This window comes from Mustela nivalis (genome assembly GCF_964662115.1).
Source record: "Mustela nivalis genome assembly, chromosome: 2".
NCBI classification, from domain to species: Eukaryota; Metazoa; Chordata; class Mammalia; order Carnivora; family Mustelidae; genus Mustela; species Mustela nivalis.
In genome coordinates, this window is record NC_139021.1 from 148,028,612 (window position 1) to 148,056,517 (window position 27,906).

At 41.6% G+C, this 27,906-nt stretch overlaps 2 protein-coding genes across 9 annotated transcripts in view; both read left to right on the top strand.

The window, feature by feature from the left end:
• The window catches only part of LOC309856870 (WASH complex subunit 2A-like), a 56,086-nt gene extending 38,673 nt beyond the window's left edge, over window positions 1-17,413 (top strand). The window contains exons 22-31 of one of the 3 annotated variants that reach the window (XM_082718658.1): window positions 2,368-2,523; window positions 4,688-4,870; window positions 7,239-7,367; window positions 7,496-7,576; window positions 8,990-9,112; window positions 10,586-10,648; window positions 11,008-11,220; window positions 12,937-13,554; window positions 14,368-14,545; window positions 16,712-17,413. In XM_082718658.1, the coding sequence (XP_082574784.1) occupies window positions 2,368-2,523; window positions 4,688-4,870; window positions 7,239-7,367; window positions 7,496-7,576; window positions 8,990-9,112; window positions 10,586-10,648; window positions 11,008-11,220; window positions 12,937-13,554; window positions 14,368-14,545; window positions 16,712-16,851 (1,884 nt within the window). In that variant the 3' untranslated portion in view covers window positions 16,852-17,413. The remainder of the gene's footprint in view (window positions 1-2,367; window positions 2,524-4,687; window positions 4,871-7,238; window positions 7,368-7,495; window positions 7,577-8,989; window positions 9,113-10,585; window positions 10,649-11,007; window positions 11,221-12,936; window positions 13,555-14,367; window positions 14,546-16,711) is intronic. The other 2 variants (XM_082718659.1, XM_082718660.1) reach the window with 2 other exon arrangements.
• Window positions 17,414-19,141: 1,728 nt separating this feature from the next.
• ZFAND4 (zinc finger AN1-type containing 4) overlaps window positions 19,142-27,906 on the top strand; it is an 87,330-nt gene continuing 78,565 nt past the window's right edge. Inside the window, exon 1 of one of the 6 annotated variants that reach the window (XM_082718722.1) lies at window positions 19,142-19,349. The gene's annotated coding sequence lies outside the window, so the exon portion shown is untranslated. Of the gene's footprint in view, window positions 19,350-20,459; window positions 20,904-27,906 lie in introns of those variants that run through there. The other 5 variants (XM_082718721.1, XM_082718727.1, XM_082718728.1 and 2 more) reach the window with 5 other exon arrangements.

Here is a 27,906-nt window from a genome sequence, read left to right on the forward strand (position 1 = left end):
TAAGCTTGAGCTTGTTCTTTTTCCCCACTCTCGGTATTCCCTGTAACTGTATTGGGACATGTGTGACTGACTTTGGCTTAGATGGAGTAACCGTCACCGTTTCCTTCTAGTTTATTAGGGATGTTTCTTCCCATCCTTACTGCCTTATCATATTTAGCCTTGACTTGAGATAATTTTATATCTGACTTCTCCGTGATTGCTTCTTCCTTTCTTCCTCTGCTCTCCTTGCCGTTGCCCTGGTTCTGTTCATAAATACAACCCAGTCCTCTCTTGTCCTTGTCACAAATACTTCAGCTGAGCCTCCCATGCCGCCTGTAATCTTATTCAAGAGGCACTCCTCTTTTCCACCCTCACTTGCCATGTGCTCTAGGTGACTCACCCTGTCTCACAATACTCCAGGGGTCCTTATTTTCTCCTCGATCTGGAAATAGTCTTCATATTTTCAGACATAGGACAAACATTAACTTGTCCTGTGAAAACTTGCCAGACCGGGCACATGTCAGTTGATGATTTAGGAATTTTTTTTTTTTTTTCCCACCACATTCCCAGTAAGTGGAATTGTACCAGAAGCTTTCAGCATGGGGAGGAGCGTGCTGCCTTCCCTGCTGCTACTTCTGAGGTTCTTGTCCTCTTCTCCTTGAATCACCCATCCTTGGATCTCCCTAAAGAAGACATCAGGTGGTTAAAAGAGTCAGATCTGAGTGGTTTTCTTCTGTAGATTATAAATAAAAACTTCTACTCTGGATAAATGAGCAATAATTTAATAAATACTAAAGGTTCTGGAAATGGAAAACTTCTTTCTACCTGTAGTAATAGTGATTATTAAATGAGACAAAAGTCAGAGATCAGCATCTTAAATAGCTGAACAAACTGCACACAGAATTGTACCGTTTGTGAAATATAAACGCCTCTGGACAGCAGTATAGAAAAGATTTTTTGTTCTTGTTCAGAGATCTTAGAATATTTTAAAGTTAGATGTGACTCAGTTATCAACCTATCAGTGAAATTAATTTCATGATCAAGATAAATACAGCTTATCTTTAGAAACATTTACAACCAAAAGTTTGGGTGGCATTTTTCTTGATTTAAAAGACCGTATTGAAATCTTGTTTCTTACCCAGACTGACTTTTGCATTGAAGTAGTATGTAGTTCTCAGCGAGACCAGCGCATTCCACAAAAGTTTCTTCCTTTAATTGTTTCAGTATTGCCTCTGTTTCTTTGGATTTCCAGTCTTTTATTTCAGGTTCAAATGATTATACGTTTTAAGGACCTCTTCTTAACAATACTCAATCATCTTACCCTATTTTTACTTCCTTTGTAATTTTTTCTCTCATAGTTAGTAGGGTTCTTTGATTTCCCAAATCTGTCTTCCTGACTTGATTTAGATACTGCTTCGGAGCGTACTTCCTCATAACACCTACTCTAGCTGATATGACAGTTACAGTTTTTTTCCTCAAGAATTTTGATCAATCCTTTTCCTGAAGGATGCCAGTAATTCTAGACAAGGCACATAACCTCAGTTTTCTAATCTCTGAATTTCCTGCCTCCCACGTAAGCAACAGAGGGGAGATGAGACAAAGTGCTTGCAAACTTGTGTTGACCACCTGCTTGGTATAAGACACCATGACTGGCTGTGGCGATATATGATTCTTTCAGTGAATGGACAGATGTATGATTGCTATTAATGTACACTAGGAAGCAAGTGAAGTAAAGGCTCGGAAGAGGGATAATCTTACCAGCGTAGCAGCGATACTTACTAGGTAGAAAGAGAACCGGGAAACCTTCATGGGTGACCTTGAGCTGGGCTGCGCTTGAAAGATGAGGGTTTGCTTCTCCAGTGAGGAGCAAGCACGGAAGTGTGAAAGTTTACGGTAGGTGTAGGGAGTAGTGAGGGTTGATAGGGCACAGATGGATAAAGGGAGAAAATGAAGTGTCAGTTGATTATCCTGTTTAGCATTGCTTAACACAAATAGAGCAGGCATGGGGTGGGAGATGAAGTAATCTGGGGGGCATTTTATTTTAGCAGAGCCCTCTGGATGATGTCACTGAGCTGGAAAGGGAGGAGGGAAGCAGGAGACTAGTAGCTGTCTGGGTGGCAAAGGTTGGGTCTAGGTGATGGCAGTGTCTGTGAAGGGGATGGACACGTGGAGACAGGTGCGCGTGTTGTAGCCAAAGGTATGAAGCATTGTGTCTGGGGTGGTGTTTTTTCCTTTGCCCTGTTTGTGCGTCCTTCACTGTCACGCCCTTTCTCTCCTGCCGTCACGTTTCGCTCACTCGAGGACTGTGGTTTCACCTTGTCCTTAGGTTGTCACGCTGGTTAAGCACACTTTTGTTTTTAAGGATGTCATCTACTTTTCTTTTGCTAGAAAAAAGAGCCCGTCCCTGAGGTACCACCTTTGCTGTTCAGTGATGAAGAAGAGAAGGAGGCACCATTCGGAGTGAAACCCGTGGATAAGAAGGTTGAGGGCGCCAAAGAGCCGTCCGAACTGGGGCCCGCTCTCGTGGTGGAGGAGTCAGAGAAGGTAGCCTTTTTTGGGCGTGTCCATTCTGTTGTGTTTGTTTCTTGTGTCTTGTAACTAACACACACACACACACATACACACACACACCCTTACCGTTTTCTACCACAGAAAACAGATGGCAAATTTGTTGAAAATTTTGAAAAAACTGCAAAGCCTGAAGAAGAAAATCTGGTGCCACCATTGAGGGAAATCTTCACCATTGTTCTTGCTGCTCAGTCTCTTTCGTAGGCGCAGGTGCACACAGTGCTGTACCTTGCTCCCATTTTACACTCTCTACAAAGAGACACATGGACACATCTTGTGTCCATGTCAGTTTTGCCTTTCTCTCACCAAGGTGTTCTCCCACAGCTTGCTTTTCATTTTGGTTTTCTCTGCATGTCTGCTCTGGGTCATGTGTCTTTTGTAGCGTTTCTGTCCCCCCACCCCCACACCAAGTTCTCTTCTGCTTCTACCTGTACTTCAATTAAAATGACCGTTTTAAGAAGATCTAAATTTCCTGTTCTTGCATTAGTTGATGTTGGCTATTAATTAGAGAATAAAGTGAAATCTATTGTCTTCCAAAATGTTTGCTGACTTCTCCTGGGTGGTCTGTCATCAGGAGCCTGTGGACAAGGTTGCTGGCTGCACCTGGGGGTTACTAATGGCCTTCAGTGTCTGTATACCTTTTCTCTTTCTTTTTATTTCTTTTCTTTTCTCTCTCTCTTTTTTTCTTTTTTAAGATTATTTATTTATTTATTTATTTGAGAGAGAAAGAGAATGAGCGGGAGAGGGAGAAGCAGACTCCCTGCCGAGCAGGGAACCCGATGTGGGGATTAATGCCAGGACCCTGGGACCATGACCTGAGCTGAAGGCAGATGCTTAACCGACTGAGCCATGCAGATGCCCCTACTTTTTCTTATTTTCCTCTAACTTTTCTAGTTCTCTGCATGTTCAGCTGTTCACATCTAATCTCTTTTTCAGGGCCTATGTGAAGAATATCACATATACTTTTCCTGTTGAGGCCCTTAGAGCTGTAATGATACAAATATTTTATTTGTACCTGAAACATTGTGGGACATTCCCTACCTGTAGTTTCTGTGTGGACATTTTCTGTGCTCCTGTAGCCCCCTGAGTTACCCCAGTCAGCTGGAGGTCTAGTTGCTTGTTGCACTGCTGGCTCTGGCTCAAGTACATGCTCCTTGAGGACCGGGGCCAGGTTTCTTTGGCTCACTGTGACATCTGTAGTCCTTAGCAGATTACCTCCCACCTAGCAGGCATTTTGAAATTACCTGTTTCTTCAGAGAAGCGTATTTTCCGCAATTTAATCACTCAGATAGATATTAGGATATGCTTCACAATCAGTGGCATGTTCAATTGGGAGTTGTTTTTTTCTTAGTGGTTCATACAGTAATAGTGTTTCTTAGAATCAGTGGTCTCTTACTTGAAATGTGGAACTTGTTGAACGAATAAATGCTACATTTTAGGCTATTTTAGTGATTCATCTAATTGTATAATGTGGTGTGGGTCCTCCATAGTTTAAGCGTCTGATTTTGTCAGTAAGGTTTTTCCTTGGGTCTGAAGTATTAATGGAATACTAGGAAATACATGATCCACTCCTGGTGATTGGCATTTGTGTTTTCTCTATGACTAAGCTGATAGCTCATGAGCAACCTGTGTGGATCAGGGTTATAACTGATACATAAATCTCTTATTATGGAAGAAGGGAGCCATGACTTTAAACTAGTTGGGGAAATTATCTTTGGCTGTGAACGAACGACCTGCATAGGAGTCTGTTGAAGCAGTCAGTGGAGAGTTGGCCTCAGTATTTTGATACTTTGGAGTAGATGTGATTAGCCACAGCACCTGGAAACATGCAGATGTTGCCGTTACCGAAATTTTTTTTTTTTTAAGATTTTATTTATTTATTTGACAGAGATCACAAGTAGGCAGAGAGGCAGGCAGAGAGAGAGGAGGAAGCAGGCTCCCCGCTGAGCAGAGAGCACGATGTGGGGCTTGATCCCAGGACCCTGGAATTATGACCTGAGCCGAAGGCAGAGGCTTTAACCCACTGAGCCACCCAGGCGCCCCCCGTTACCGAATTTTTGAGGAGTTGTGGAGGGGGCATCCCACAGTGGGGCTTGTATTTCTCCGTGTTTTTTAATTTTTTTGTTGTTTCCATTTTCAGGGGGGCCCTTTGACTGTATCTGCTCAGGAAGCAGTCAAGCATTCCGATTTATTTTCTTCATCATCCCCCGTGGAGAAAGGAACCAAAGGTAGAACCAAAACTGTTCTTAGTTTGTTTGATGAGGAAGAGGATAAAACAGAAGATCAAAACAGTATCCAAGCTCCAAAGAAAGAAGTTGGAAAGGTGAGCAAAAATCAGTCAAGTTATTAATTTCAGGTTTTTGAAAGGATAAAAGAATCTCATTTTATGGTGTCCATTCTGTCATGTGAATTACTGAAGAATTGAGGGTTCTGTTTTCTCTACATCTCCACCAATGCTTGTTGACTTTTTCTGTAGTAGCCCAGTGTTGGTGAGGGTGCAGGGAAACTGGAACCTCCTGTGTTGTTATTGGGAGTATAAGTTAGTGCAGCCACTTCTGAAGAAAATTGCGTAGTTCCTGAAATTGGTAAACATGAGTCACCACCGAGATCTAGCAATTCCACCCCTAGGTATGTATCTAAGAGTTATGAAAACATACAGTCACACAAAACTAGAATGTAATGTTCCCAGCAGCATTATTTATTATAGTCCAAAGATGGAGAGAACTCAAAAATCCATCAGCTGATGGATGGGTAAACAGTGTAACATATCTATTCAGAATGGAATATTATTTGACAGTAAAAAGAATGGGTTACTGATTCATGCTACAACGTGGATGAGCCTTGAAAACATTCTGAAAGAAGGAAGCCGGTGACGAAAGACTACGAACTTTATGATCCCATTTATTTAAATGTCTTGATTTGACCAATCCATAGAGCTAGAAAGTAGATGAGTGGTTGGTTGGGTCTGGGGAAGTGGGGTAGATGAGAAGGGAGAGGGACTGGGGTTTCTTTTGGGTTGATGGGAGTGTTCTAAACTTCTGCACAGTGGTGGTGTTTGCATAACTCTGTGAATATACTAAGAATCACAGAATCATACTCTAGGTGAATTTTATAGAATGTGAATTTTATCTCAGTAGGGATGTTGAAAAAAAACCTGTAAGGTGGCATATTGCCAGTGCTTTTTTGTAAACCAAACTGAGGACATGGTCCATGTTGATTTCTATAAAAAATGTTTTATTTTTTATTATACCGGTAGTATATCCCTGCTTATAAATGGGAGCTACGCATAGTGAATATGAATTATTTGCTATATTCTTTTTTTCAAATATATTTTATTTCTTTTACTGTGTGATTTTGTATAGATTTTCATGGTTGTGAAACTTAGTTACTGTGTTACACTGGGGTTTTATGTATAATCAATAATAATAATTAGTTAATTTTTAATGTGACACCTCTCCTCAGTTGTGAGTTTTTTTGTTTACTCTGTGGTTGTGATACTAAATGTTATGGGCAAGAAAGTCTATATTGTGTGAAAGAAGGTCTCAGTCCTTGGATTCCTTAGGAGCTTTCCATGAGGATTGGCAACGGAATGAAGACAGCCAGAAGGAAAGTAGTAACCACAGCAGTTTATTAAAGCAAAAGTACACTTTCATGGTGGGAGAGTGGTTGTTTTGGAATTGGTTATTTGTGGGTCTCTCTGGGCTGAGAGGTGGGGTGGTCTGTAATGGAGGCTGCTTCCAGTCATTTGGAAAGCTCCTCCCACAGGTTGGGAGGGGGAGTTCTTGACATGGCGAGGTTTGTTACCCAAAGGTCTTGGCAGCCTTTTTCCTTGGGTTTTGATGGTGGGGGGGTACCTTCAATGCAAATGCATTATAATGGGCCTAGGGATTACCCTGGGACAGAGATGAGAGAGGAGAGCTTGTGTTCCATAGTTGTGGCTCTTTGGTCTACCAGCCCCAAGGTCTTAGAAGTCACAAGGTCAGGCTGTCGTGCTTATTTATATCGTTCTTGCCTCCATCATTCCCCTCAAGGACTTGGGACTCTGCCTTCCACTGCTCTGTTATAGTAGCTTCTATCTAGCATTAAAAAAAAACTACGAGAGTATTTTAGAATGTCAAGTTGGGGGTATTAGAGTGTCAAAACAAGTAATATGAATAATAACTTTGAAATGTCAGATACTCTACCAAATAAAAAGAACTTGTTTGGAATCCGAAGATGGTGGGGTGGAAGGTGAATGGGCATAGGGGAAGGTTGGGGTCGGATGCTGATAGATTAGGGATATGTGCACATATCTGTAGTTCTGGTATTAAGTCAGCTGAGTTCTCTTCATCCCTTTGTGAATGAGATGGAGGGCACTTATTGATTTTTGTATGTTTTCACCCTTAAAATGTTTCTTGTTTTGGGAACTAATGGATTGTTTTTTGAATAAAAAGTTAAGACATTTATTACACACAGGCTGTGGAAGGTGATCTTTCCAGATTGTATATATATGATCTGTATTTACAAATAGATTTTCCACTGTTTTTGGTAGCTTCTGTTACATGAATGTGTCCTTCCCTTTTTGATTGCCACTTGGGCTGTACCCAGCCCTTAGCCATGTGTAAATAGCTGCAGGGAATATGTTTGTATTTCCATATTTGCAGCTGCGATTTCCTTGGCATAAATCCTTAGAACATCCCTCTTTTTTCCAGAGTCCTGATCCTGATGCCCGCCCAAAGAGCACAGGTGTCTTTCAGGATGAAGAGCTCCTTTTTAGTCACAAGCTCCAGAAGGACAATGACCCCGATGTTGACCTTTTCTCTGGCACCAAGAAAACCAGGGTCAGTTTCAAAAGGTTCTTCACATCATGATGCTGTTATTGTATTAGATACCGTGTCAGTAGCTTACCTAATTTTCTTTGTAAATGGCTTTTGTTATGAATATTGAATTTGAGTTTTGTCTATTCCAGTTATTGGAGCCAAGTGTTGGGAGCCTGTTTGGGGATGATGATGATGAGGATCTTTTCAGCCCTGTCAAGTCACGGTCTTTGGTATAAGCCTTTTATTTTCAATACTAGGGTGTGGGGGAAGGGTTCTGGGAAGGAAGTTAACATATATTTATAGGAGTAAGGAAAACATGGGGGTGCTTATGTGGCTCACTTAGTTAAGTGTCATGACTCCAGGACCCTGGGATCAAGCCCCATGTCGGGCTCCTTGCTCAGTGGGGAGTCTGCTTCTCCCTCAACCCCTCCCACTCCGCCCTTATGCTCTCTCTTTCTCTTCCCCCACTGTCCCAAATAAATAAAAAAAAAATCTTTAGAAAAAAGAGTAGGGAAAATCCACAGAGAATTGTGGTACTTACTAGTAAAAGAATGGCAAATAGCATGCTGATGAAAGTGCTTGTGGTGTCCCCGTCTAATGTTTCCTAACTGACATTAGAGTGTTAACCAACCCAGGTTCTTACTGCATTACAGATTTGATTTATTTTTAAATATTTTATTTATTTATTTGGCAGAGAGAGAGAGGAAAAGGGAGAGGGAGAGAGAGAGAGTACAAGCAGCGGGAGGCAGAGGGAGAAACAGGTTTCTTGTTGAGCAGGGAGCCCAACTTGGGACTTGATCCCAGGACCCTGGGATCATGACCTGAGCTGAAGGCAGATGCTTAACTAACTGAGCAACCTAGGTGTCCCTGTTTGATTTTTTTTTTTTTAAGATTTTTTTATTTTTTGAGGGAGTGTGAGAGCACAGGGAGGGAGAGGCAGAGGCAAAGGGAGAGAGAAAATCTTAAGCAGTCTCAGTGCTCAGCAAGGATCCCTGACATGGTGCTTGAACTCACAGCCCTGAGATCTTGACCTGAGCCGAACCCAAGAGTCGGACTCTTAACCGACTGAGCCACCCAGGTGTTCCCAGATTTGTTTGACTTTTAGGTTGTTTGTTGAAAGACCAGTGCATGCAATGTGGTGACTAAATATTCTAGCTTTTCAGGTGCAAAGCTTTAAATCTGAGTGTTAACCTGTTTGTGTCATTTTTCCCCACCCCAGTAGATTTTGTTAGATACTCTTTTTTTTTTTAATTAAAAAAAATGTATTTATTTATTTATTTGAGAGAGAGAGAGTGCGCATGAGCGGCAATGGAGGGGCGAAGGGAGCAGGAGAAGCAGTCTCGCCATTGAACACGGGGCTCTAGCTGAGGACCCTGACATTGTGACCCGAGCCAAAGGCAGACACTTAACTGACTGAGCCACCCAGGCATCCCTGGGTACTCTCTATTTTCTGTTGGCATAGTGAAGACTCCTGAGAAGGTCACAGGCTTTAGAATGCCATTTCTGAAATGCTACCTTTGTCTTCAACCCTCATTTGAGAAATGACTCAAAACTCAAAAGCCAGATTACTTTTATGAGTTATGACTTTACTTTAAAATTTCTAAGATACATGATAGGTGTTTGGTATTCTTTTTCTTTTGAAGATACCAGAAAAGAAGAGAGTAGTGAAAAAAGACCACTCGGTATCCTCTTTCAAGAACCAGAAACATCCTGAATCCACTCAGGGTATCAAAGAAAAAAGTACATTGAAACCAGAAACACCTCAGGTGAGATCTGCTTATAAGGACTTTCAGCTCTCATTTGCGTATCTGGACTGAGGTACTCCATTGCGCAGACCCGAGGCTGTTCAGAGTTCTCTTGATTAGGGAGGAAACAGCAAGTAGGACTGCCTCTCTTTCTTAACTGGGCGTGCGTGTGTGTGTGTGTGTGTGTGTGTGTGTGTGTGTGTGTGTGTTTTTAAAGATTTTATTTATTTATTTGACAGAGAGAGAAATCACAAGTAGGGGGAGAGTCAGGCAGAGAGAGAGAGAAGCAGGCTCCCGCTGAGCAAAGAGCCCGATGCGGGGCTCGATCCCAGGACACTGAGATCATGACCTGAGCCGAAGGCAGCGGCTTAATCCACTGAGCCACCCAGGCGCCCCGTGTGTGTGTTTTAAATTAAAAAAATTTTTTTAATTCACAATTTAAACATTTTTTAAAAAATAAAGCTCTACACCCAGTATGGCCCTTGAACTCATAACCTGGAGATCAAGAATTTCTACACCCAGTATGGCCCTTGAACTCATAACCCAGAGATCAAGAATTTCATGCTATAAGACTGACTGAGCCAGCCAGGTGTCCCCTTCTGTGTGTGTGTGTTTTAAAAACACGCCTCCCTACTGTGTCTCTTCTCCGTCTACAGCCCAGTTCCACGAAGCTATACTTAATGATTACTGTTTTTAAAGAACTTTGAAATTCAGTTGCAAAATAGAGTTGATCTAGGGTGAAGAATATTTTTCCTGTTAGAACCCCAATTTCTCCCTTTGGGCTATGGTGGAGTAGAATTACATTAGAATTAAATATAAATTATAAACAATTAAATGTAAATTGTAACCAGTATTCCTTGGTTACCCCATTTTCTTGGTTACCTCTCCTGAGGTTACTGCTGATAGGTCTCTGCCCTCAGCCCTCTTCTCTCTGGAGCTTGTTCTGGAAACAGACCAGAACCGGGGAGTGAGATCTGGTTCTGGCTTACAGCTGTCTCTGGATGTTTCCCTGAGGCTTCAGTGTCCTGAGCTGTGAAAATTAGGCACTAGGGAGAACACGTTTGCATTGACGTGCCCCAAATTTCAGCTTCCCTTGCTTCTAGAACCTCAGTGCATTAGGTTGTGTATGAATTTTGGTGTGCCCTGTGGTATTTGCTGTGTGGGGGAACCAGCATGGTAATTTTGCCAACTGGTCAGGTTTTGGTGCTTGGATACACTGTGATTCTTAGGAATCTTAATCCATGATCTTTGTGGGCCTTTACTTCCTATATGGTCTGACAGCATTGCACCTACACAACGGATGAGGAGGCAGAAGTGAAATAATGTTAGTGAAAGGTTTCAAGGCCCCAGGAGAGATTTGAATGCCTTTCCCATTATAGATTACAGAAAGGGACAGCTTTGCTCCATCAAATTTAATGGGCATGAGTATAATCCAAGAGACCCTTTTTTTTCTATCTCCCCAATGGATTTTTAACTGAATGTAATTTCACACAGGACTCACCAGGTCCCGCTCCATTTAAAACCAAAGAGCCATCCCCTCGGATCTGGAAAATACAAGTAATTATAATATGTCTGGAATCTGCACTGCCTGCCTTGTGGCATCTATAAACTTTTTTGGATATTTACTTTTGTCAGCTGCTGCCTGGCATTTTCCTACTTCTTTCCCATCCTCTAGTTGTTGCTTCTTGTGTGCTGCATCTGTAACATCTTTTCTTTGGTCCAAGTGGTGGGCACAGGTATATAATCTTACTCTGTTTTAATTCTAAGTCTAGATCAGGAGACCTCCCTGCATTTTTCTTTCTCTTATCACATTATACATTACGTATACCATGTCTCTTGTCATGTGTCACAGTAGTGATAATAGACTGCTGCGTTTAAGAAAACATACAGAGTAAATTTCATTTTTTCTTTTTTAGGCCAATTTAGCGATTAACCCAGCAGCCTTGCTGCCTGCAGCGGTTCCCCAGATCTCTGGAATAAAGCCCGTTTCGCCAGAACTGGCTTTTCCTTCATCTGAGCCTGAGAGGACCCACAATCTGGAACGTACGCCCACTCTTCTCAGTAGTGGGGAGGCCGGCGTGAGTTTCGACCTTCCAGCTCAGGCAGACACGTTACACAGTGCAAACAAGGTGATGAAATTACCTTCGCTTTGCTTGCTTGCTCACTTGCCTTTTTTTTTTTTTTTTTTTAAGACCGAATAACTTGTATATTTCTTTCTAGTCCATCAGTTACACATCATAGGCTGCCTCCCATTCACCAGATGAAGGAGACACATCTTCCTTCCTTCAGTCTTTCCATCTCCCTTACGCCTTCCTAATTCTGCCTTCCTCTGCCTCTGTTTGTTAAATGTATATTCTGCTCAGTAGCCACATAAAGTCCCACTTCCTCCAGGCTCTCCTTCATTGCCCCCTGGAGGTCTTTTAAACACAGAGCAGAGCACGTCCCTCCTTTTTCTGGCCTCTGTGCTGAGGGGAGGAGGACATTCAAGCTCCTTGGTTTGGTGTTAAAGCCTTTTACAAACATCCTAAGCAAAACTTCCAACTTGCTTACCACCCACACTGTCAGCCTAAACTCCAGTCCAACCAGGCACCATTCCATGAACACACACACTCCCGCCCTCTGCTGCCAACAGCTTGGGCTGCTTCCTCTGTCAGGAATGCTCTCTTGCACATGGACAGTCTGCTCAGACTTCTCTGCTTCTATGATGTTTCCCCTCCTGCCTTCTTGTCCTGGGCTCCCTCCTCTGCGATCCCAGGGCACTTATTTCCCAGTGGTATGGTTCTGTCACACTGGCCCACAGGACTGTGGATGTATGCTCGATAGACTGAACTCTTTGAGGTTTTGCTTTCATTTTATTTGGTTCTCTTCTATCCAGCTTTCCTTCTCTAGGAAATCTTGGCTGATCTGAGTAAGCAACAGTACCTCAGATAACCCTGGCAAATATATTCATTTTAAGTATTTCCAAACCTGTTTTCCTTTTAAAAAATATCCTTCCTTTTGTTTTTTGGTCAGCCTTTGGAGAGGGGAAGGGTGAGTTTACATTGGCTACTCTTTATGACTGTTTGTGATATTTTCTTGAAATAGGCACACACAACCAAATACTTTGGCCAAAGGAGCTTGTACCTTCTTAAAACTACGTGATTGTATATTTTGGAAAATATCACAAATACTGCATTATTGCTAATTAATAGCTCATATTTTGTGGTTATTTTAAAAGTTCTGATTTCTAAACCAGGTTTTTTGTATAAAATATTTAGCATTTGAATTTAGTGTTTGTTGACTTGAAGAAAAGAACACTTCAGATTGCCTCTCTTTCTTTATTGTCTTTTATCTTCCTGGTTTTGGAGCCTGGCTTTAGGCTAGCCCCTGATAAAGGTTACCTTTAGAATTCCCCCTGATTCTTGTTTTGAAAGATACCCACATATAAGCCAAGGGCAGAGTAAGGGCCAGTTAGGGGATAGAACACAAGCGTACCAACATGCCTGCTTTGCAGGGTTCCAGGAGCAAATGAAGCCTTTTGTATGAAACAACTGATATTGCCCTCCAAGACTCAAGAGTGGGGAACATTAAAAGATTCAGAGTAATGCAGTCTTGGAGCAGCCATTAAATGTCTTTGGAAATCTTTAGGAAATAATCTCTTCTGTGTCTTAGATAAGATCTTGATTGAGGTAGATTAGAAAATCTTAGAATATTTTGTCACTGATTACTTGTTATGTTAGCTTTGAATGCTTTTTTTTTTTTTAAAGAATTTTTTTTTAGATTTTATTTGAGATAGAGAGAGAGCATGAGGGGAGAGATTTTTTTTTTTAATCGTTAGATCAACATGTGGTTTTTTGCCCTTGCAGAGCCGGGTCAAAGTGAGAGGGAAGCGTAGACCACAGACCCGTGCAGCTCGGAGGTTGGCTGCCCAGGAATCCACTGAGACTGAGGATGTGAGTGTCCCCAGAAGGTCCATTGCACACTTGACAGATGGAGACATTTCACCAGGTGATCCTCAGCCACAGTCCAGGGCAACTGGCGGACAAGACAGCTCTGATGAGGTCGTGGCTGCTGCTGCTCCAGCTTGGGCAGGTGGTCCTGTGTCTGAAGTGGACAGAAGCCCCTTGGCGAAATCTCTGGGTCAGCCTCTTGAGGATGACCTTTTTGATTCTGGAGATATCTTCTCCAAGGGTACTGGATCTCAGTCCACTGGGAGAAGAAAAGCCAAGGCAAAGGCAGCAGAGGGCGTGGCCAACCCACCAGGGGGAAGTAAAGAAAAGAGCTCCATGTTTCCTGCTCTAGGGGAGGCAGGCAGTGATGATGATCTGTTCCAGTCTGTTAAACCAAAACCAGCAAAGAAAACGAATCCTTTCCCCCTCTTGGAAGATGAGGATGATCTCTTTATAGATCAGAAAGCCAAGAAGAATGAGTCAAAATCCAACAGTCAGCAGGATGTCATCTCAAAAGCACAAGATATTTTTGAGGTAACAGGACATAACAGTACCTTTTTTGGGCCTGATTTTATATTAAAACGATGCTGGATTGGCTCATTGAGCCATACATTATAATAATCTTGTTTCATTGCTGCTTGCTATCTACTTAGTACGTAAAGTTAGCTCCTTTTATTAATAATTTTGAAATTTACTCAGAAGTCGTTTTTTGTTTTGTTTCACGTGGGGGTGGTTCTTGGCCAGCCATAGTTACTGATACAAATCTTCATTTGTATAGTTATTACCAGCATGTTGCTGTAGTCAGTGTCCTTGGCCTGTCGCTCTGTGACACATACATAAAGCAGCTTCAGTACAGCTTAAGGGTTTAGCCTGTGGTTCTTGGGGAAACAGGGCCCTGGCTGGAGCTGACACCTTAGTGCTGGCAGGAAAGCCTTCAGTGCCACTCTCTGGACACATGTTTGTTGAGCATCCAGGTACTGGAGGCACAAAGTGAGCTAGGCCCAGTATGTTAGAGGCTTTGGATACAGACAGAGCAACATATAAATAAACTATTTTCAGATAATGTTGAGTACCATAAAGAAAACACCTCAAGGCAGTGGTACAGAGTAATGGATTGGGGCAGGAACCACTCCTTCAGGTAGGATTGGTAGAGAAAGCCTCTCTACAGAGCTGGCACTTGAGCTAGGACTAGAAGAAAGACCAAGGGTAGGCCAGGCAGGAATCTGGACGGAGTAGGGCATTCTAAGCAGAGAGAACAGGTCACCTGGCTGTCCCAGAATATGGTGGCAGTTTGCATTTCTGCAACTTGATTTAAAATTGTTTCATCTGTTTTTTTGGCTCAACAAGGATGATATATTTGCTACAGAAGCAATCAAACCCACACAAAAAACAAGAGACAAGGAAAGAACATTTGAATCCAACTTGTTTGATGATAACATTGATATCTTTGCTGACCTAACTGTAAAACCAAAAGAGAAGTCCAAAAAAAAGGTGGAAGCTAAGTCTATATTTGATGATGATATGGGTAAGTGATTTTCTTTTTTTTTTTTTTAAGTTAGCAAAGTGGTTCTTTTTTTTAAGATTTTATTTATTTATTTAACACACAGAGAGAGAGAGAGAGAGAGATATCACAAGTAGGCAGAGAGAGGGGGAAGTAGGCTCCTGGCTGAGCAGAGAACCTGATGCGGGGCTCGATCCCAGGACCCTGGGATCATGACCTGAGGTGAAGGCAGAGGCTTAACCCTCTAAGCCACCCAGGTGCCCTGGGTAAGTGATTTTCTATATATGACACAGAGAGTGATTATCATTCAGTGACTGTTATTTCTCTACCTTTGTGTGGGCCCTTTCTTAGAAAATATTCCCCAGTGGGTTTCCTTTGGCTTGCTGTATAATCTGGAGGTAGGCTGAGGATAATAGATCAATAAATGGACTAGTTATTTCAGTGAGACAATTTTTTGTCCTGATGGTCATCAAGGAATTTGAAAAAGCCCAGAATTTGACCTTTAATTATAATTTAACTTTTATTTTAGTAAGCCCCCCCACCAATAATCTGTGATAACTCTGAACATTCTGATGTTATGAAAGGGGGGTCAGAAACTCGCCTGTAGGCTGAAGGAGGCCCCGATGGCTTCCTCGGGCATGGTGCAATTGTTCGAGTCAGTTCTAAGTGGGGAGTGAGCGTCAGGAGTTCAGAGGGTGGAGGTGGGGGAGTGCAAGAGCAGAGCAAGATTATCTATGAAAGCAGCTTATAACTCAGACTTAATGTCTAACCAGAGATCTTCTGCATTTGTAAACATGCTCATTCCACTCCCCCCACCCGCCCCATGGCATAACATCTCCTTTATCAATGGGCAAGCTGAATGCCTGATCTTAAATATGGCACTTCTTTCATGTCCTGTGTTGGTGGATAGGACTTGAGCTGAAGCCAAAGACATACTTTCTCCTCCCTCCCAGATCTACACCTTGGGGTTAACTGGAAGAAAGCAGCTGCTGCAGTGCCACATGGGGCCTATTCCTGGAGTAAGCCATGTGCTTTGTCTCTACCTGCTTCCCACCACAGGGGATGCAGAAGAGACTTTGTTTTGTTTTTTTTAATTACAACAAAAGTAACACATACCTGTTGTAATAGGTGACTACTATTTGATAAGTGTAAAATGTGAAAAACAAGCCCTGGAGGTAACCATCACTCAAACATCAGATTGAGTGATGTTAATAGAGCTTTGTATACATAGAAATGTATACTTATTTTTTCCAAAATATGAATATATTTTATCTGTTCTGCTGTTCCTATTAGTCACTTGATGTCTTCCCATGTCAGTATAGAGATCTATCTACTTCCTTGTTTTTAGTGGTTGTATAGTATTCCTTTGTATTCAGCCATTAGCATATTGAAGGTGATCTAGATTGTTGCCACTTTTTTTTTAATTAAAAATAATGCCATGGGGAGTTATGGACAATGGGGGGGTAATGTGCTATGGTGAGTGCTGTGAAGTATGTAAACCTGGTGATTCATAGACCTGTACCCCTGGGGCTAATAATACATTATATGTTAATTTAAAAAAATAATAAATAAATAATAATTAAAAAAAATAATGCCATGGTCTTTAACACTTATATATACATATCTTTGTGTACACATGCTAAAATGTAGGATAGAATCCCAGCAGTAATGCTTCAGGTGAGTAAGAGGACTCATGAAACACTGGAAGCAGTGAAACAAGTAAACATGAATGTGGTCATAAAGACTTAGAATTTTGGCATTGATGTACCTCAGATAGTTGCATTTATTCTGAGCGAGGGGTACTCCTATGCTGGATTTCCCATTGCTTGTTTGTATTGCTCTTTCCTTTTAAAATCCAGTGGGAAGAGAATGTAAAAGTAGATAAGTCGCAGATAAGTCGGGGGCAGGATTGGAGTTTGGTTATCCTTCCCTTTTTCTTCTCCTCCATGTGTATACACGTACCTTGTAGCTGAGAAAATTGTGGTCAGAGAGAACCTGTGACTTTATGTGATTATAAAAATTAGTAGCAAAGCCAGGACCAGAATCTAAAGGGCTTGACTCTTAATGTTTTTGGTATCATGTACTGTTACCAGACTTGGATGTTTGGTGATTTATGTAGATTTGTCTTAAAAGTGTATGTTTTCTTGCCTAATCAGCATATTTTTTTCTATTTCCTTTTTCTTTTTAAAGATGATATCTTCTCCTCTGGTATCCAGGCTAAGACAACCAAACCAAAAAGTCGATCTTCACTGGCAGCACCTGAATCCAGATCCGAACAGAAAGTGTCCAACATTTTTGATGATCCCTTGAATGCCTTTGGAGGCCAGTAGAGCATACAGGGTATCACATCTCACCCTTCAGCTACATCCTTGAGTTAATGCTGTCTTGTGTACTCATTGTCTTAATTGAATTAGAAAAAGCAAATACTGAAGTAGCTAGCTCACCTCTTTCTCACCCAACATACTTAGTATTTTTATGCCCCAGTTTTAATCATGCTTAATGTGACAGAACAAAAATAAATATTTCACAGTGGTTTTTTTTTTTTTTAACTATATTTCCATTTAATTGCCTTGATGGGGCCACAGTATGATTTTGGGCATGTTGGAGAAAAAACTTCTATGTGCCTTTCATGAATGGGCAGGGAATTCCAGAGGAAGCAGTGCCAGGCAGATGACCAGGAATATTCCATTCATGGATAGAAGCCCTAGCTCAGGGCCTATGCAGGTAATAGAGGAAGGGGATGAGAGATTGTATACTTCATGACTCTCTGCAGTAGGAGAGTAGGTTTCCTCTGAGTCCACTGAATTCTGAAAATGCCTCTATAGGTTCGTTTGGCAAACTATGGCCCTCCGTTGTCTGTTTTTGTAAATAAAGTTTTATTTTGGAACACAACCATACCCATTCATTTACATATTGTCTGTGGCTGTTTTCACCCTTCTACAATGCCAGAGTTCAGTAGTTGTGACAGACTGGACGGCCCACAAAGCCCAAGATATCTTCTTTCAGACCCTTTACATAAACAGTATTCTGGGGGCGCCTGGGTGGCTCAGTGGGTTAAGCCGCTGCCTTCGGCTCAGGTCATGATCTCAGGGTCCTGGGATCGAGTCCCGCATCGGGCTCTCTGCTCAGCAGGGAGCCTGCTTCCTCCCCTCTCTCTCTCTCTGCCTGCCTCTCTGCCTACTTGTGATCTCTGTCAAATAAATAAATAAAATCTTTAAAAACAAAAACAAAAACAAAAAAAACAGTATTCTGAACCTTGCTCTAAGGCATCCATTTCCATTCCTTTGGAGCTTTTCATTATTTTGTGAATGAGGCAGAATGAACCCAGATAATGGAAGGAAAAGTACTGAGGATGGAGATGTCTTTCTGTGGAGCGGCACTTAGAACTCTGCACTAATGGGAATACTCTATAACTATGTTGTCCAGTGTGGTAGCTGCTAGCCACATGGATACCTGACACCTCCTTGTGTTTTCTTGTGCTGTGCAGACTTGGTGCTAAGTATTCAAACTGTAACCATAGCACAGTCTTACAGGCAGGCCCAGTTGGTTTTACCAGTCCCAAAACCACTAACTTCTTCCTTTGGCACTTTAAAAAAAAAAAAAAAAATATTTATATATATATATATATATATATAATTTATTTATTTATTTGACAGAGGGAGAGAAATCACAAGTAGGCAGAGAGAAGAAAAAAAATATATATATATATAATTTATTTATTTATTTATTTATTTGACAGAGGGAGAGAAATCACAAGTAGGCAGAGAGAAGGAGGGGGGAAGCAGGCTTCCTGTTCCTGTTGAGCAGAGAACCTGATGATCCCAGGACCCTGAGATCATGACCTGAGCTGGAGGCAGAGGCTTAACCCACTGAGCAACCCAGGCGCCCCCTTTTGGCACTTTTTAAGATTGAACTTGGAATTGCTGAGCCTGAGTCAGAGATTTTATACAGCTCTCATAGATCAGCTGTTTGTGGTGCTCTGCTCTGAGAGTGACTTGATGGCAAAAGAGGGTGCTTATACCTTTGTTTCTTAGGTTACTTGTGTATATAGTTACCTGCCCCTGTGTCTGACTCAGTAGGCATTTTTTTTTTTTTAAAGATTTTATTTATTTATTTGACAGACAGAGATCACAAGTAGGCAGAGAGAGAGGGGGAAGTAGGCTCCCTCCTGGGCAGTGAGCCTGATTCGGGGCTCAATGACCTGAACTAAAGGCAGAGGCTTTAACCCACTGAGCCACCCAGGGGCCCCTCAGTAGGCATTTGTTAAACATGTTGTTTTCTTTTGGGAATGATAGCTCTACTGAGTCATCATTAGGACAGATTAGGGAATTCATGAGAAATTAGAGTTAGAACAAATGCAAATTTCTATTTTGAGAGGTTTGAAAGGGGGAGGGAATTTATACTTATTGGTCCTATGGTCAGCACTTTCAATGGTCTTTTATCTAGTCTCCGTAAGTCCATATAGGTAATGTCCTCATTTTACAGATGAGGATAAAATCTGGAAGCAGAGTACAATTGTGGAAAAAGTTTGGGTTTTTGTAGTGAGAATCTGGTTCTAGAGGTGTTTGAGAGTAGGCAAAGTATTTTACCTTTCTAGCTTCTGTCTCCTTTGTCAACTTTGTCAACTGTTCAGTACCAACTTTGTAGGATTGTGATGGGAGAGAATATGCAATGACCACACAGCATTTTAAAAACAGTAAATGATGATGATGATGATAAAGAATGATTTGGCCAACATAACAGCTGTGATCTTAGTTCTCCCTGGCTGAAGTGAGGAGGCAGGTTGAAAGACCAAAGTTTTGATTCAGTATGATTCCCTCCATCACAGGTACTATTTTAGAATCTGTATACAAAGATGATAATATCTCTGTCCTTAAGAAGCTCCAGTCAATTCAGTATTGGAGTTTAAGGAGGAATCAGGATTGAGAGCCTGAAGTTATGTCTCATCATAAACCCCAGTGTATGCTCAGTGTTGGATTGTGGAGATTTATTGGTGGGTGGGGTCTCAGAGGAGCTGTGAGAAAGGATAGATTAGATGCTGGGGTTCATTTTAGATACATTCCTCTGACTAAAGATGAGGATGATGAAGCTAGATTGGGAGGGGGATTACTGTTCATTGTCATTTTGGTAACCCACCTAGTGAAATAGGCCTCTTTGGTTGGAAAATCTGTAAAGGTTGGATTTAGAACATGTGTGGGGAATGGAGAGGAAAAGGAGTGAGGGCCCATTTCAGGTTGGAGGGTTTATATGGTCATCGTAAACACTTGAGTTCAGCACCTTGGGAATTAGAGTGGGAAAAAAGTGTAGCTAGGTTTACCCAATTCTGAGATTCAACAACCCAAGGTGCCCACTCTAGTACCTGACCTACATTTCTCAGATGGTAAAGCGGATGAGGCATAAATAGAGACCAAGAGAGGTAATTTGCTTTTGCCCTTGTTTTCAACTTGGTATAGTAGTGGCCCCCTTTCAGATGAGACCGTTGAGGCCTTAACGTTAGGAAACAGTGAAGCACTGGAAGGGTGTATCTGTTAAAGGCAGGACGGCCCTGAAAGCACTAGGAACGCGCGGGTTCTGGAAGGGACCCACTGGAGGCCGGCTGCTCGTGTTACCCTCCTCACACCAGCCCTTGGGGCGCCTCTAAGAGCAACCTTGGGTGGCCTCTGGTAAGGTGCAGTCCACACCGTCGTCTGGCCAGGCCACTCCCGCCGCTTCCAGCAGTCCGTGCGGCGGGTCTCCAACCCAACCAACTGAGTCTCCGGCAGGTGCCCACTGCTGCTAAGAAAAGGCCAACATACGGGCCTCCTCTAACCGACACCCAACACCGAACGCAGAGGAAGCTCGGGCTCCCGAGCAACCGCCGGCGTCGGGCGGACAGGCCCCGCCCCCGCCCGCACCCTCGCTGATTGGAGGGCGACGCGAGCGCTGGCGAGCGATTGGTACGCGGTGTCACAAAGGGGCGGGACGCGGCGGCTGCCGAGTGTTGTCCGTGCCTGCCCTGGCGTTGCTCGCGGGGCCGCGCCTCTCTCTAGGCCTGCGGGCAGGCGAACGAGTGAACGAGACAGCCGGGAGGGCGCCCGGGGCTGCGGGCCGCTGCACCGGACCGCGCTGCCGCCGCCGTCCTCCGCGGGCGGGAGAGGAGCGCCGGCCGCTCGGCGCGGGGCAGCCAGGCCCCGCCCCCTCGGCCGCGGCTTCCCTAAGACCGGCGCGGCGCGACGCATTCCGCGAGGACGCCGCCTGCACTTTCCGCCGGACCGCCCCGCCGGGTCCGACGGGTGCTGATCTGCCGGTCGCCGATTCTGACGCGGAGCCTGAGCACTGCCCTCCAGATCGGGCCCGAGCGTGTGGGTAGCCGGAGTCTCCCGGAGGAGCACGGGCAGCGCAGGTGACCCGGCGGGCTTCGAGCGTGTACATTGTAGGCTCGGGTAGACGGACTTGGCTTCAGGGTTTTCCCAGAGCCGCTAGAAGATTGAGGCTAGGCGAGAGTTTAGGGTACATATGCACGAAGTGGTGGGCAGACTGATGTAGCTTGTGTTTAAAACTGGGATGTTTTCACATAATTAGTAAAAACTTCATTGAAAGGCAGTATTTTTTTAATGGTTGCGTAACATTCTAGGTCTCTTCATATTGGGGGAAAAGTTTAAAAGATAGCTAACTGCCCTGTGTGGCTAATGTTCTTTCCAACAGGATAAACTCTATTTCTAGTGAAATTACTTAGCGCTCTTACTGCTTTACCTGTCTTTAATTTCTCTCTCCTCTTTGTGTATTTTTAGAACTCTTGCAGAAGAAAGTAAGGTTTTGGGAGGATTGATTTAGGAATTTTTTAAATCACATTTTAAAAAATATTTATTTATTCGACAGATCACAAGTAGGCAGAGAGGCGGGCGTGGGGTGTGTTGAGTGGGGGAAGGGAGCATGCTCCCGGCGTAGCAGGGAGCCGGATGCGGGGGCTCGATCCCAGGACCCTGAGATCATGATCTAAGCCTAAGGCAGAGGCTTAACACTGAGACGCCCTAGGAATGTTTTCTTGATGCCATTCCTCTTAATAGCTAAGTAGGTTTTTTAAATTACTGATAAAAATTCTGGAAGTATATCTTTTCTCTACCTGCCTCTTTCTTTGCTCTTGCTTTTGTATAATTTAGCTGTTAATGTTCATACAACATTTCCCATCCTGTCTTTGAGTCTTCATTGCCCTCCTTTTCCAGCATTATACACGGTTCCATAATGTGCTTAGTGGAGAATGACCACACACCACGTTAAGAAGCTGTCATTGGGCCCGGGTTTTAATACTGACTACGTCTTCGGCTGGCTGGAACTTTAATTTTCTTCTCTGCCATCATCTAGTCCTCCAGTCTGGCTTACCAGATTTCACAGTCTCATTTTGTCCTCTCTCACTGTGTTTTCTACCGAGGAGAAGTGTAATTATTTTTTAGAGGCATACATTTCAGTTTTGAATTTGGTTACCAGCCTTGCTCCTTTCTGGATTTGAAGATTACTTCATTGATTCTCGGTGCCAGACTTTTGGTGGGTGTTCCAATGCAATTTAGCGATGCCCGCAGTTGCAGTTTTTCTTTTGGCCCGTAGTTACTTTATCCATTCTCTCCTTATGGGTGAAGAACTTCCAAATCTGTTACCCTCTCCTGTCTCCGCATGTTTATTGTATTCCGGGTATTGTTGTGGAAGGGTACTGTAGTGAAGGAAATGATCCTTCTATCTTCTGTCTCTACCTTCCTGGGGCAGGCACTGGTAACCCGTGCCTTTATTTCAGCATTACGGATCCCATCCCTGACTTCTATTGCTAGAGCTGCCGCTGTGTAGGTGGGATTGCCGTTGGCTGTGGGGAAACAGACACTGATAATTCTTTAGTACATTCTTATTTGATGGAGCATAAGTATGCTTTTAAAAATTCCACACGTTACCCAAAGTCATATTACAAAAGCAGTTGTTTCAGTGAGGGGGAAAAAGAGGTTAGGGATTAGGTTCATAAAAATTCATTTTATTGTAGCCATTTCAGTGTTTTAAAGGTATAAAAAACAAAACCTGAGCAAAACAGCCATTTATTTGGCTTATATTTAAGAGTAATGACCTTTTACCACTATCACCAGCAGTATTATTAGCATAGTACTTTGTATTGTTATGTTTACTTACTCATTGTTTTGATAACTAGTATTTTAGCACTCAAAGCAGCTGTGGTGCCAGCAACAACTTTTCTTCCTGAAGTGCCTTCTCTGTAGGACCATTAGCAGTCATTATTCTGCCATTCAGTTTGCCTAATTAATCCTACTTCTGGATGATGATATAAAAATTCACACTGTAGCAGAAATCCATGTATGTGCATGTATGTTATAAATTAGACAAACTTTGCAAAGAACTTTGGAGTGAATCATAACATAATTCTCATGGGAAAGCAATATTCCCATGACTTTTTTAGAGCATGACCAGATATTTCTTCATCTCTGAAGATGAAGAAATACCATATATATTTATCACAGGTTTGTTCCAAGGATCAATTGAAGGAGTGAATATTTATTTACTGTTTTATTGAACAAACCTTTAATGAGTACTAGTATACACAAAACATTGTGGTGGGTGATAGGGCAGGAAATCAGTTGTGGTTTCCCTCTTAAGTAGCTTACAGTTTATTTAGGAGAATAAGAAAGTCATGTAAACAATGAAATGGATTGTAATGGGTGCAATATATGTTGGAGGGCGTCAGGGGATGAAGGAGAAACACATAAAAGGCTTTGTGGAATAGTTGCTGTTTGAGCTGCGTCTGGAAAGATGATTAGGTGCTTGTCGGGTAGCCAGGTGTGGGGATGGCAGTGGGTAGAGTCAAGTAGGAGAAATGAGATAGAGCTGATGTATTCTGAAGCTGCAGGCAGAAACCATTAGAAGACAGGTGTACTAGAGGTGTTGCAGGGTGAGATGATGTATGTGTCTAAATAAAATGAGGCTGGAAGGTGAGATGCATGACCTCAGGGTGTTTCTCAGGAGTCTGAATTTTATTCTCTAGGCAGTGAATTTAATTCCGTGATTTTATTCTACAGGCATTCTATTCTGTGGAAGCCATCATAGGGCCTGGAGCTAAGAAATACATGATTAGTTCTACCTTTTAATAAGATAGGTGTGCTCCCTACCATATGTTGTTAGGCAAATGCCAACTAAAACTCTGAGTTACCACTACACCCCTACTAGAATGGCCAAAATCTAGAATACCGACAATATCAAATGCTGATAAGGATGTGGAACAATAAGAACTCTTACTCTTTGCTGGTGTAAATGCAAAATGGTACAGCCACTTAGGAGACACTTTGGCAGTTTGTTATAAAACTAAACACATTGTAAGATCCAGGAGTCACACTCATTGGCTTTTACCCAGGGGTGCTAAAAACATGTCCACACAAAAACCTATACACAGATGTTTATAACAGTTATATTCATAATTGCCCAAACTTGGAAGCAAGCAAGATATGTCCTTCAGTAGGTGAATGGATAAATTGTGGGACATTTAAACAATAGAATATTCTTCAGTGTCAAAAAGAAATGAGCTGTCAGCCCTTGAAAAGACATGGAAGAAACTTAAATGCATATTAGTAAATGAAGGAAGACAATCTGAAAAGGCTACATACTGTATAATTGCAACTACATGATATTCTGGAAAAGGTAAAACTATGAGGATGGTAAAATATCAGTGATTGCCAGGGATTTGGGAAGGCAGGTGGGATGAATAGGTGAACCACAAAGGATTTTTAGGGCAGGGGGACAATTCTGTGTGATAGTGTAATGGTGGTTACATGCCAGTATATGTTTGTAGAAACCAGTAAAATAGAAAACACCAAGATTAAACTATAAATTTTTGGTGTTGGGTGATAACGGGATATCACTGCAGTTTTAGTTGTAACACACACACTGCTCTGGTGTAGGATGTTGACAGAGGGGAAGTTTGTACATGTGTGTGGGCAGGGAGTAATATGGGAACTCTGTAAATTTTGTTCCCAGTGTATTCTGTGAGACCCATATTACCTCGATACCAAAACCAGATAAAGGCATATAAAGAAAACAAGATCAGTGGGGTTTTAAAAAATTTTTATTTATTTAGAGAGAAAGCGCACAGGAGTGGGGAGGGGCAGAGAGAGAGGAGAGGGAGAATCTCATGTAGACTCCCTGCTGAGTGGGGAGCCCAATATAAAGCTTGGTCTCATGATGTTGAGATCAAGACCTAAGCTGAAATAAAGAGTCGGATGCTTAACTAACTGAGCCACCTAGGCGCCCCACCATCAGTGTTCTTTTAAACACCGTATTCATAGAATAAGAGACAAAAACCACATGATTATCCCAATAGACACTGGACAGAAAAGCATCTGACAAAATTTAATACCTTTCTGATTTACAAAAAAAAAAAAAAAAAAAAAAAAAGGCCTTAGAGTAGGAGTAGAAAGGAACACCCTCATTGTGATACAGATTATGTATGGAAAACCCCTAGTCCAAATCTGTACTTTGTGATGAAAGACTGAATGCTTTTCCCCTATAGTCAGGAATAAGAGAAGAATGTTGGCTCCTACCACCAGTACTCAACCTTGTGTTGGAGATTTAGGCAGGGTAATTAAATAAGAAAAGGAAAGAGCATCTTATTGGAATGTTGAAGATTGGAGATGAAGAAGTAAAAATCTCCATTTGCAGATGACATGATCTTTGATGAAGAAAATCCTAAAGAATCCACTGAAAAACTACTAGAACTAATGGATGAATTGCAGGATTGCAATGTACAAGATCAATATATTAAAATCAATTGTATTTCTCTACACTAGCAATGAACAAATTGAATAGGACACAATAATTTCATTTATAGCAGTATCAAAAAGAATATTCTTAAGAATACTGTTTTTAAAACAAAACTTGTACTCTAAAAACTGTAAAACATTGTTGAAAGCAACTTATGAAGCTAAAACTATACAAATTCTTAGAACTATACAATTCTTAGAAAACTATGTGTGAATAATCTTATTACTTTGGATTAGGTCAAGCATTTAAAATGTGTTTCTGGGGGTGCCTGGGTGGCTCAGGGGTTAAAGCCTCTCTGCCTTCGGCTCAGGTCATGATCCCAGGGTCCTGGGATCGAGCCCCACATCGGGCTCTCTGCTCAGCAGGGAGCCTGCTTCCCTTCCTCTCTCTCTGCCTGCCTCTCTGCCTACTTGTGATCTCTGTTTGTCAAATAAATAAAATCTTTAAAAAAAAAATAAAACGTGTTTCTGAAAGTACAGGCAACAAAAGAAAATTGTTGATCATTAAATCCAAATTGGAGATCATTAAAGAATACTTTTTTACTTTGAAGAACACCATCAAGAAAGTTGAAAGGCAGCCCGTAACACTGGAGAAAATATTTGAGAATCATATATCTTTAAGAGGCTTGTATCTAAAAAAACATTAAAAATCCCTTTTACAACTCAGTAATAAGACAACTGAAGTAAAAATAGACAAAGGATATGAGTATATTTTTCTGAATTGATATTTCTGTAAAGAAGATACACAAATAGCCAGTTGCTCAACATCATTAGTCTTTAGAGAAAGAAAATTTACAACCACATTAAAATACTACTTCACAGGGGCGCCTGGGTGGCTCAGTGGGTTAAGCCTCTGCCTTCGGCTCAGGTCATGGTCTCAGGGTCCTGGGATCGAGCCCCGCATCGGGCTCTTGCTGCTCAGCAGGGAGCCTGTTTCCCTTCCTCTCTCTCTCTCTGCCTGCTTCTCTGTGATCTCTATCTGTCAAATAAATAAATAAAATCTTTAAAAAAAAAAAGGAAATAAAAAGTATTTCAAGGATGTGGAGAAATCAGCATCCTCTTTCATTGTTGGTGGGAAGGTAAGATGGAATACACTTGGTAGTAACACAGATTGCTAAATGTGGAGTTACCCCCTAACCCAGTAATTCCAATCCTAGGTATATATGGAAGAGAAAGGAAAACACATGTCCACACAGAAACCTATAATCAGATGTTCTCATAGCATTATTCAAAATCCCCCCAAACTGGAGACAACCCAACACACCCATCATTTGGCAACTCCATAAACAATAAGTGGTATATCCATACAAAGGATTATTATTTAGCAATAAGAATAAAATACTCATGTATCTTAGAATCATGGATGAACTTTGAAATGTTATGCTAAGTGAAAGAAGCTATTCGCAAAAGATTACATATTGTATGACTGTGAAATTACCACAATAGGCAAAATGACAGAAAGTTGATTAAGGGGTACCTAGGGCTGAGAGGGAAAAGAAGAATTTGAGAGATATTTAAAGTGTATGGGGTTCCTTTTTGGGTTGATAAAAATGTTCTAAAGATGATTGTGATGGTTGTACAATCCTGTGAATGTAATGAAAACCAGTCAATTTTAGACTTTTTTAAGTAGATGAATTTTATGGTATATAAATTATATTTCAGTAAAGTTATCATAAACTTCAGTAAGGTTTCAGTAAAACTCATAATTGATCAGTAAAGCTACCTACCCCTCCAAGAAGATGTGTATCACCTGTCCTAGTATAAATTCAAGACATTCCCTTTACAAAGTTTTCACTGATTAATAACAATTTATCAATTTGATTATTCCTATTATCTTAATTATACACTTTTAGGACTTCTGTTTGCTGTGCTTGCCTCTCTTGTTCATTAGTCATTGCATGTTTGTGTGTAGCGATTATGTCTAATGTCTGTTATCAATATTGGTATCATTTCAGTGCTGTACTGTTAGATAACTTCTAGAATGCTTATTGATTATTTAATGAGTCCTATTTTTAAGGACTGTTCTTTTATTCAGAGTGATTTAGATGTACAATGGTTATAAAATTATATTTTGTATGGGTTAGAAAACGTAATTTATATGGTTTACTATAGGATATACATAAAATTCCCCAAATCTTGCAAATATGTATCTCTGTGTTGAGTTCATTGTTTTAAATGTCATTAACAACAAAAATATATTGACTCTGTTTTTCAGCAGACGCTGAAAAACAATCTGAGGGGTTTTGAAGCTGCGGGGGTGGATGGGAGGTTGGGGGAACCAGGTGGTGGGTATTAGAGAGGGCACAGATTGCATGGAGCACTGTTGTGTGGTGCAAAAAACAAGGAATACTGTTATGCTGAAAATAAAAAATATATATATATGTGTATATATATATATTTGTTAAATATGTACTATAAGTAAATGTGCTGAGCTCTAGAAGGATACAGGAATTATTGTAAATATCCCTGTTTTCGGTAATCTTACAGTCTGATTGGGAGAGTGGTTTTGGAGATAAACTTCAAAGATAAATTAAGTACTAAAAAGAGTTCTGGGGCTGTCTGGCATATTGATATGGGCCAGAGTTATTCAGAAAGTCTTTTTTTTTT